This window comes from Engraulis encrasicolus, chromosome 5 (assembly GCF_034702125.1).
Source record: "Engraulis encrasicolus isolate BLACKSEA-1 chromosome 5, IST_EnEncr_1.0, whole genome shotgun sequence".
NCBI classification, from domain to species: Eukaryota; Metazoa; Chordata; class Actinopteri; order Clupeiformes; family Engraulidae; genus Engraulis; species Engraulis encrasicolus.
Genome location: NC_085861.1, coordinates 42,813,318 through 42,823,932, shown reverse-complemented (window position 1 = coordinate 42,823,932; position 10,615 = coordinate 42,813,318). Strand labels below are relative to the sequence as shown.

General features: G+C 46.0%; 1 protein-coding gene across 2 annotated transcripts in view; it reads right to left on the bottom strand.

The window, feature by feature from the left end:
* Nucleotides 1-445: 445 nt before the first annotated feature.
* Nucleotides 446-10,615, bottom strand: part of dyrk1b (dual-specificity tyrosine-(Y)-phosphorylation regulated kinase 1B) — a 54,605-nt gene continuing 44,435 nt past the window's right edge. For both annotated transcript variants that reach the window (XM_063199477.1, XM_063199476.1), the window contains exons 7-11: nucleotides 9,994-10,140; nucleotides 8,111-8,251; nucleotides 6,002-6,305; nucleotides 4,838-4,941; nucleotides 446-3,851 (exon numbers count right to left, since the gene is read on the bottom strand). In XM_063199477.1, the coding sequence (XP_063055547.1) occupies nucleotides 3,102-3,851; nucleotides 4,838-4,941; nucleotides 6,002-6,305; nucleotides 8,111-8,251; nucleotides 9,994-10,140 (1,446 nt within the window). In that variant the 3' untranslated portion in view covers nucleotides 446-3,101. The remainder of the gene's footprint in view (nucleotides 3,852-4,837; nucleotides 4,942-6,001; nucleotides 6,306-8,110; nucleotides 8,252-9,993; nucleotides 10,141-10,615) is intronic.

Here is a 10,615-nt window from a genome sequence, read left to right as displayed (position 1 = left end):
GTTTGTAAATCATCCTGCCTGATTTGTGTGCAGTGTAAGGGCAATCAGTAACATTCAGGGTTCCCACTGCCCATCAGGTGTAAAATTGCCAGACTTCTTGACCTTTTCTGACCTAGAAATTAGATTACCATCACTTGGATAATGATTTGGGCACATTTCAACCAATCAAATTCATCTTAAGTCCTTGCACTTAATTGGCATGATTAAGGAAAATTAAGAGGAAAATCAGTAGGCCTACAGCAAACTTTTTGACGCCCATGCTCAAAGTTTTTGCCCATAACATTCACAGATTAAACACAATCATTCCCAACCCCCATGTCTGGAACAGTCTTCTTTGAAATATATCCAGAATTTTCCTGACCTGTGGGAACCCTGAAGTTTTTTTTTTCTGGTTAGCTATGATGCAAAGAAACCTTGAACATACATATAAAAGTAGAAGGTAAAATTGATTTTAGATTTTATTCCTTCGAGGTGCCCCTCTTCATCCTGCTTCAAGAGATTAAAACCCATGTTTCAGGAGTAGAAAACCCTAGAAAACCAGTTGAGTGGTCCATCGCTGCACCACACGTGCTGTAGCATGAAGGCAAGTGTTCATATAACCCTGTTAAAACATTCACTTCCTCAGTGAAGTCATCTCAGATGACCCATAATGACCCCTCATATGGATCGCTCCCTCGTATTGTTGCAGACACAATGTCAGACACACAGCATCATATGCTTCAAGAGTCATGTAAATACAAGCATTTGTTTTCCTGAAAGCAAGAAAAGGGAACCAAAAAAATGACAAAGCAGAGCACAGGTTCATTTTTTTTCTTTTTTTCTTGTTAAATAGTAATAAATACATGAGATGCAGTGGTTTATTTTCCATTTTTTTCTGAAGCAGGAGGGTTAAAAAGTTTATTCATTTTTATTTATTTATTTATTTTTCATTTATTCATCTGTCTGTTTTTCTTTAGCAGCAATCCGAACATGGTTGAGAGTGGAGATAGCAGCCGAGAGAGAGAAGTAGTTCACTTTTTTTTGACTTGATGGCATACAGCACTCACAGAGTGTTGTGAAGGAGGGAGGAAGGAGAAAAAGAGAGACGCGAGAGGAAAAAAAAAACCCAGGAGGGAGAGATGCGAAGTCAAGAGCCAGAGGAAGGGCTTTTTAGAAGGGTGCTGGGGTTGCCGGGGATACACATCCCCTTCCCATGTATATAGAAACATATACACACTTAATGTACTTCGTCCTCCTGTGAAAAGAAAATCATCGTAGTAATAACAGTAATAAAAAAAAATAACAGCCTCTCCCTCCACCTCCCTCTAACATAAAGATGGGGCAGAGGGAGGTAAGAAAAAAAAAAGAACAGCTCAGAGAGAGAGAGAGAGAGAGAGAGAGAGAGAGAGAGGGAGGGAGGGAGGGGGAGAGAGAGAGAGAGAGAGAGAGAGAGAGAGAGAGCGAGAGAGAGAGCGAGAGAGAGAGAGAGAGCAAAAGAGAGAGAGAGAGAGAGGCGAGGGGCACAGGGGGGCAAGGTGAGCAAGGTGAGCAAGATTTGGCTTAGCATATCTCGAGTTAATAACAAACAAGAAACAAAAAAGGTTTATTTTCAGTTTTGTGTTCAAAACAAACAAAACAAAAGTATTTAAAAAAAAAGTCAGACAAAAGGCGAGAGAAAGAGAGAGTTTGTGAGAGGAGGGTAAAGAGACAGAGAGAAGGAGAGAGAGAGAAAGAGATCAAGAGACAGTCTGGTGAGATGGCGAAGTAGAAGGCAGACTATTTTGAAACAAACAACAGGGAAGCATTTTGGTTTTCCTTCTGGCAAAATGTTTTGTTGTTGTTTACGTGTTTTTTTTCCTTTTTCTCCTCTTCGTGCTCCTCGCATCGCTTCCTCCGTTAGCGGTAACACGGAAGTTCCGTTCCCCCTCCCCCTTCCTCGTCGGGAAAGACTGGCGTCTCCTCGCCAGTGGCACTCTCTCGTTATGTGGTGTGACTACGCTTGCTTGTCATTTTGCTTTTTACTTTTTATTTGTACGGTTTTTTGTTTCATAAGTTTCGAGATATATAAGCCAGTGTTGTCAAGCGAGAGAAGATTGGAAACATAAAAAAAGTAACAAAAGTGTTTTTTTTTCTTTCTGTGTCGAGGGTGTGTTTGTGTGTGTGCGTCTGTAATTGTGTGTCTTGTGGTTTGTGTGTGCGTGTTCGGAAAAGGGGGGAGGGGGTACAGTGGGGAAAGTGGGATATACTCAACTGAAGGAAAAAAAAAAAGAAAAAAAAAATCCCAGTATGTTGTTGTCTGAAGTATGCATGTCATCTGTCCCTCAAAAAGATTTTAAAAAAATTAACTGTATAAATTAAATCACTGAATAAATAACCCCCAGAAAAAATGACCACCTCTAAAAATTGTTTGAATTATTCCAATCTTTTTTCCCTCCGCATGTAGTGATTTTTCAATAAATTAAAAAGGTAAAAATTACTTCTAGACCATAAGTCAGAAAAAAAGGTTTCTCTCTTGCTTTTTTTCCCCTCTTAAGCACCACATTCGGTTTTCTCACTTCAATCCTGTCCTCAGCCCCTTAGTTCCCACACTCAAAAAACCCTCAAAACAGAAATCTCGCTGCAAACCTGTCCTCAAATCACATAAAATCTAATAATAATAATCATAATCATAATAATAATGATAACAATAACAATAATTGTAAAAACAAACTTTCTGAAACTTTCATTTCCAACCACTCAAGCCCTCTGCTCCAATCTTTCAACAGAAAAAAAGGAAAAAAAGTCAACTGAGAAAAAAAAAGGATACAAAGGTTTCTCAAATCCTCCCCACTCCCCCTCCCTCCAACTTCTCCCCATGCAAATCAAAACAAAACGAAACAAAAAAAAAAGAAAGGAAAAAAAAAAACAAACGAAAAAAAAAAAAAAATCCTTTGATATTTCACAAGTTTATCTCTGCATTTCTGTCATGAGTGGCCATGTGTGTGTAAATGTGTCGTCTGTGTGTCAGGTGCGTTTTACTATTATGCGTCCGTAATGCGTGTTGGATCATCCTTTTATGTTTGTTTGTTTGTTTTTATCCTTTAAAACTTTTTGTATGGCTTTTGGAATTTGTTCAAGATTTATCAAGAGTTGCCCGCGTTCTGACTGCCGCTACCTCCGCTGCTGCACACACCCATCATAGCCGTCTCCTCCGAGTCAGGCCGCCCCCCACCCCCCCTGGGCGGAGGCCCGCCGGTCAGCAAGCCGCCCCCCACCCCCACCCCCACCCCCACGCTGCCCTGCGGGGGGTTGTTATTGTTGTTACTGCCCGGGTAGCAGGGGGGGATGTAGCCCAGGCCCGAGGCAGCCACTATGCTGTCCTGAGAGGCCGGCGTCTGGGCCAACTGTTGCTGCGAGGCGGCCTGCGGGGGCTGCTGCGCACCCATGACCGTCCTAGTCCGAAAGGCGGAGAGGCCCAGGTGGAGGTTGGAGGAGCCATACTGGCTGGAGTCCAGGCTGGACGGGGGCGGCTGCAGGATGGAAGACTGACCCAGGTGGTGGTGGTGCGTGAGGCTGAGCTCGATGCTGTCCTGCATCTGTGGGGAGGAGACGGGCATTAGGGCTCCTCCGCCCTGGCCTGGCTGCGAGCTCTGGCCCTGCGGCTGGTTCTGGGGACCCTGCGGTTGCCGCAGCTGGCGCCCGTTGCTGTGGTGGCTGCCGTAGATGGGGTGCGGGTGGTGCGTCTCCATCATGCCCCCGCCTACGCCCACGCCGCCCAGGAAGTGGCGCGAGTGCTGCGTGGCCGCCGCCGGCTTGTGGAGCAACAGCTGTGGGTACTGAGGCTCGCCGCCCGCCTCGCCACTAGGCCACCGCAACTGCTGCTGAGACGGAGCCTGGGAGAGGGGGATAGAGGAGGACAGAAGAGGAGAGATGCAGGAGAGGAGCAGGGGAGAGGGGAGGTAGGGGAGGAGCGGGGGAGAGGAGTAGATACAGGAGAGGAGAGATGCAGGAGAGGAGAGGAAAGTACAGGACAGGAGAGAGGAGAGGAGAAGAGAGAAGGATGGAGAGATGGAGAAAAGGAAAAGACAGAAGGATGGAGAGCAGAATAATGGGAAGAGGAGAAGAGAGAGGAATGGAGGGGTGATGATGGAGGGATAGAGGGTGGGGAAAGGAGAAGTATTGGTGTAGAAGAGATTACATGAGGCAGGGGAGAGGAGGATGGTGCAGGAGAGGAGAGGGGGAAGGGAGAGAACGAGCAGGGGAGAGATGAGAGATGAGATGAGATGAGATGAGATGAGATGAGAGATGATTAGCCATGAGGGGAGGAGAGAAGAAGAGGGACAAAGAGGATGGGTAGGACCAAAGAGATGGAGGAAGAGAGGTGGAGAGGAGAGATGGGGGGAAGGAAGAGTGAAAGGGAGGAGAAAATGAAGGAAAGAGATAGAGGATAAAGGGGGAGAGAGGAGGAGGCAGAGAGAGAGAGAGCGAGAGAGAGGAGGAGGAAGCAGAGAGAGATAGAGGTGGGGTTTAAGGAGAGAATCGGGGAGGGTAGAAAAAGGGGTGAAAAAAGAGGTGGAAAAAGGACAGATGGCAGGAAATAAATGAATACAGGGGAAATCCGGCGAGGAAAGCAAATGTTTGGGAGTAAAGCCATAAATTGATATCAGTTAGAAGACTGGAACTAGAAAGTGAATTTATATGTAATTCAAAACCACTCCTTTCTGGGTAACAAATGAATTACTGTAAGTCACAAGCTAACAGAAGAGAGGTGTGTGTGTGTGTGTGTGTGTGTGTGTGTGTGTGTGTGTGTGTGTGTGTGTGTGTGTGTGTGTGTGTGTGTGTGTGTGTGTGTGTGTGTGTGTGTTGCAAGACCACCCACCTGTGGACTCTGCATCTCGTAGTCTGTGTGAGTGACTGCGCTGTTGTAGTACCGGTTACTGTACCGGTAATTCCGGTTGTCGTTGGAAGAACCGCTGGATCCACCTGTGGGACGAGAAGAGGGGGACAAGGGGGTTGTAGAGGGCGAATTGAGCAACAACTCTACAGTACCTCTGCTGAATGTTCATCAGTGAATACGAACGGAACAATTCTAGCTATAGCCTTACACGGTGCACAGTATTGCTTTTAGAGACACTTTGGAATGTCTGTGGAGTGTGCAGGCAAAGAGTGTGTAGTAGTAATGTTGTGTTAGTATGGGATTGAGTATAGGGGCATTATTAGCCCATGCGAGTTGTCGAGTGACCACCCAAGCTGTAGACCATGGTGAGCTGTGGTCTACAGTGAGCGTGTTTGCTACAGTGTGCGTAGTAGTTACTGTGTAGCTATGGAGGTGTTACTGCCTACGTCAGCTCACTTCACCCAAACCGGAGATGGAGACAGAGCTGCTGGTGGCTGTGGTTCATAGCAGGGTGTGTTTGTAACAGTGTGGGTATTAGAGGCATTGGTGGCCATATGGGTTTCAGACTGTGGGAGTTCAGATGAACGGAGCTGGTGGTGGATATGGAGTGAGTTTGGAGTGTGTTTACCACTGTGCATGTTAAAATGTAACGGTGTGGAGTGTACTACTGTCCACTGTAAAACTATCGTACCAGTGTCTGTGTGTAGTAGCAGTGTGTTAGTAGCAGCGTGGGTGTAGGGTTACTATAGACGCCCATCCGAACTGTAGATGGAGGTGGTGGTGGAGGTGGCTGTGGTCCATGGCAGGGTGTGTGCATGTACTGCGCTGTACCGTCCACTGTAAACACTGTAGTACGTACTGTATGTAGCAGCGGTGTGTGTAGTAGCCGTGTGGGTGTAGGGTTACTACGGGTGCTTACACCAGCTAGAGACGGTGGAGTGGCTGTGCTCCATAGCAGGGGGTGTTTGCCACTGTGCATGTGTGTAGTACTGGTGTGTATGTGTGTAGTAGCGATATGGGTGTAGATGCTTACCCGAGCTGGATATGGAGGTGGAGGTGGCTGTGCTCCATAGCAGGGTGTGTTTGCCACTCTGCATGTGTGTAGTACTGGTGTGTTATGTTTGTAGTAGCGGTGTGGGTGCTTACCCGAGCTGGATACGGAGCTGGTGGTGGAGGTGGAGTGGCTGTGGTCCATGGCAGGGCTGGTGGAGGTGGAGCTGCTGGTGTTGGTGCCCTCGTCCGTGGTCTTCTTGAAGAAGTTGTGCTGCAGGGCGTAGAAGGGCGTGATGCGCGTCTTGGGGTCGTAGTCCAGCATGCGCAGGATCAGGTCCTTGAACTTCAGGTAGTCGCAGGGCGCATGGCCCTGCTCGCCCGCCCGCCGGCCCCCGGGGCCGCCCGTCTCCACGCCCAGGATCTCGTGCAGCCGCCGCGTCGCCGGGGGTTTGTACTCCTGCAGGAGAGAGAGAGGAGAGGAGAGGAGAGAGGGGGAAGAGGAGAGAGAAGAGAGGGGAGAGGAGAGAGAGAGTGAGAGGAGGTGGGGTGGAGAGAGTACAGAAAGAAGAAATAGGAGAAGAGGGTGAGAGAGAGAGAGAGAGAGAGAGAGAGAGAGAGAGAGAGAGAGAGAGAGAGAGAGAGAGAGAGAGAGAGAGAGACATAGAAGAGAGGGGTAGAAAGAGAAATGATGATGGAGAAGGAGGGAGAGAAGGATAGATAAAGAGAGAGGGAAAGAGAGGACAAAGAGATAAAGAAGTGGGATCGGGACAAAAAGAGAAAACAAAGAGAGAGAGAGATGCAGAGCAACGGTTAGCACTACTCCACTGTTTTCTCCAACCCACAATCTCATGACGACATTTCTCTACCAAAACAAAAACAAGACAGCTATGAAGTCACATGGGGTCGTTCGCTAGCTACAACCCAAAACATTTCAATAATCCAACAAAAGCACTCAATCTGCTTGAGGCTGGGAGCAGCGTAAGGTGTTTTTTTACTGTGTGAGAAAGGTCTATGGATTTTCAGATCAGGCATTGTTCTTAGTGAGATTAGGGATTTACGACAGGGCTGTGTCGTGGATGACGGCACTAGCTAGAATGTAAATGGATCAGATGATGTCAGAGGTGAGTGAGAGGAGGATGATGGGACATTCGAGGAATGGAATGGGAAGGGGGGGGGGGGCTGTATTTAACCGTTACACTGTCTCCTTTCTCACACTTTTGACGCAGACACGCACCAACAAACGAAACCAACACGCACACACGCATACTCACACGCATACGCGCACACACACACAGGAATCTGGCTATCAGAGTGTTTGAACAGGAAACCCTTCCTTCTTCCACTACACTGTCTTGATTTATCTCCTTAACACAGAAGCTTGCTCACTCCCATACACACACAGACACACACATGTACAGTATACACACGTGCTGAGCTGACCTGGTGTGACACTTGCTGCATGTAATCCCTTTTTGCAGAGTGAATTACGGCGTTGTCTGGACCCCTCTACATGGGGATGCGCTCACCTTGCCTCACCTTCCTCTACTCCCCCTCCCTCTCTCTCTCTCTCTCTATCAATCACTCTGTCCCTCCTCCTTACTTCATTCATCCACCCATCCATCCATCCATCCATCCATCCCTCTCTCTTTCTCCACACATTCATCCTTCCATGCATTCACCCATCTCTTTTCTCCTATTTGACTTGTGCTTTGTGTCCCTCGTCCTCATTACTACATCACATATTCAACTCAAACTGTGGACTTCTTCTAAGGCATTAATGGTCTGAGCTCTTGTAACTGACAGATGTGAAGGGTGAGGATGATGATGGTGATGATGATGATGGTGGTGGTGGTGGTGAACTCTACTGTGGAGACTACAGACTGGAGATGAAGGCTCGGGCCCATTCCTAACAGGGGGGAGGTGGTGACAAGGCAAGGCGGCAAGAGGGGAGGAGAGGAGAGCATCCGTAGTAGCTCAGAGCAATCCAAATAAAACGTCCAAATCTGACTTGACTGGCGAAACAGCATCTCCATCTCTTTTTTACACCCCCCCCCCGTTTGTTTGTTTGTTTGTTTGTTTTGGTGGCCTTGGTGGGTCATCTTTGTCCTTGTGGTTTCTTGTTGTTTGTGTCTCTCGTTCCCTCTCCGGACACGGTAGGGGAGGGGAGGTGGAGGAGAGGAGGATGATGAGGAGGGTGGGGTTTCTACTTCAACGCTTAAGAGAGAGCAGAGTGTTACTCACGGAGGCCGAGGGATATAGTACCTTCTTAATGTCCTTGTTCTTCTTGACGGTCCACAGGCCGTCCGACAGCTTGTCGAAGTACTTGCGCGCTTTGGGGGCCTGGTCGAGCATGTGGTTGGGAGGGATCCCCAGTACCTCCACTATTTTATTCATCTGGTCCACCTGGAAACACACAGGAAGAGAGGAAAGTCAAAAAACGAGAGGAGGAGTTTGCAGATGCCTTGTTGACATTTGTTTTAGGGACAACTACTGTATGTATAGATCATTTTTTGTGCCTTTAACAGATAGGGCTGAAAATGGATGGGAGAGAGACAGTGCAAGGTTGGCAAATGACCAATGCCAGACTCGAACCCGGCTGCCCCTAGGCGATGGTGCCCATATTGTGCATGGTACAGCATGTTACTATATTGCACACCGGCGCCCCGTATTCACCGTATTATCTAAAAGGCATTTTGATTGGTTGTACACTCAACACCTATTAATTATTATTTTATTTTATTTATACAATAGTGTTATTATCTGTGGTTGCACCAAGCAACACCTGCTACTAACACAATATCTATTACCAAAATACCATGCAAGGGCAGAAATGCCTCACACAGGAACCACACTGATGGAACAGGCCTGTGGTGCATCATGGAACTGTTTGAAGTTATACTCAAATTTAAGGATTAGCAACAGTTGCCATAGCATAAAAACATTCGATATTGCGTGTGCATGAAAATAGGTCACATATTCACATTAAAAGTTGTGCATACTTTCTATGCATTTCCAGTCTTTTCTCACCAAGTTATATATGTCAATCACTGGCCACATATGTTATTTTTTGTATGCATCTCAAGTAATGTTTTAGTGCAGATGTTTTCCATCTGAAAGGCAGGCCAACATACACCGCATTTCACATTATTACGCAAATGACATTTTTTGCCGTTTTCCTAAATAATCAATAGAAATGACAGTCGTCATAATTTTCAAGTAATCGGCCATTAGAGTACAATTCAAAAGTTTTTGAATGAACCTTCCAATGATAACGGTATTTTTTTAAATAACAAAAAACTTAAAATGCCCAAAATGCTCTGTTCCAAATTATTACGCAAAACAGTTTTGTAGTGTTGTAATACAAATTTCTTTCTTTTTTTCCCATTTACATCAAAACAGTTGGCATTTGGTACCTTCACTCTTCAATATACCCGTAGATTTCCATGCCACGTGTAGGTGCTTTGGAGGTGATGACATTCTAACTCACCAGACATAGCATCCCATTCATTTTCAATGGGGTTTTATGTCTGGTGCGTTAGAATGTCATCACCTCAAAAGCACCTAAACGTGGCATGGAAATCTACGGGTATATTGAAGAGTGAAGTGTGGGTCACCAGACCAAACAAACAAAAACAGCTGAGAGCAAAGCATCAAGGATATCTGGGCTTCCATAACTCCCATGCAATGCCCTACCATTGACTTCAATGTTAATCGCAGCATTCCAGTTACTAAGACAAAGAGCTTATCACCAAGTATTGAACATTGAAATGTAATTTAGAAGGTACCAAATTCCAACTGTTTTGAGGTAAATGGGAAAAAAAGAAAGAAATTTGGATTACAACACTACAAAACTATTTTGCGTAATAATGTGGAACAGAGCATTTAAAGTTTTTTATTATTTAAAAAAATACCGTTATCATTGGAAGGTTCATTCAAAAACTTTTAAATTGTACTCTAATGGCTGATGACTTGAAAATTATGACGACTGTCATTTGTATTGATTATTTGGGGAAACAGCGAAAAATGTCATTTGCATAATAATGTGGAATGCGGTGTATAGCACAAGAGAAAAAGAGCATGTGCCTTCAAATAAATGGTGGAGTATAGCTGAGCTGAAGAATTCAGGTGTGTGTGTGTGTGTGTACCTCATTGGAGCCACTGAAGAGAGGCTCGCCCGTGTGCATCTCTACGAGGATGCAGCCCAGGGACCACATGTCGATGGCCAGGTCGTACGGCATGCCCAGCAACACTTCAGGAGAGCGGTAGAATCGGCTCTGGATGTACTGGTAGATCTGTGGTGCAGCACAACAAAATATAGAAAAATAAAAAGAGAAAAGAAGAGTTAGAAGAAAAAAAAATGTTACATGGCTATAATAAATACACACATGATATTGAAAAGAGGGGAAAACACTACCACCACCAGGTAACAAGCAACACAGCCAGGAGGAGGAGGAGGACTTGATTTGATCAAATGTTGTATTTCGTCTGTAGTTCTGATTGCTGTCCACTAGAGGTCAGTAGCCTCCATAGCTAACGCTATCAAAATGGGTGCAGCAGCAGTGGCAGCAGCAACAGCAGCAGGAAGAGCAGGAGCGGTAGCTGACTGTAGCAGCAAAATGAGCCAGTGGGGATTCTATTCTGGAGATGTGCATAAGAGAAGAGAAGCCCATTTGCTAGTCACTGGGTGGATACTTTTTCACCATGTGCTCCACTCAACGTTGGCCAAATGTGGAGCACATAAGACCGACTGGCATTTCTCACAGAGAT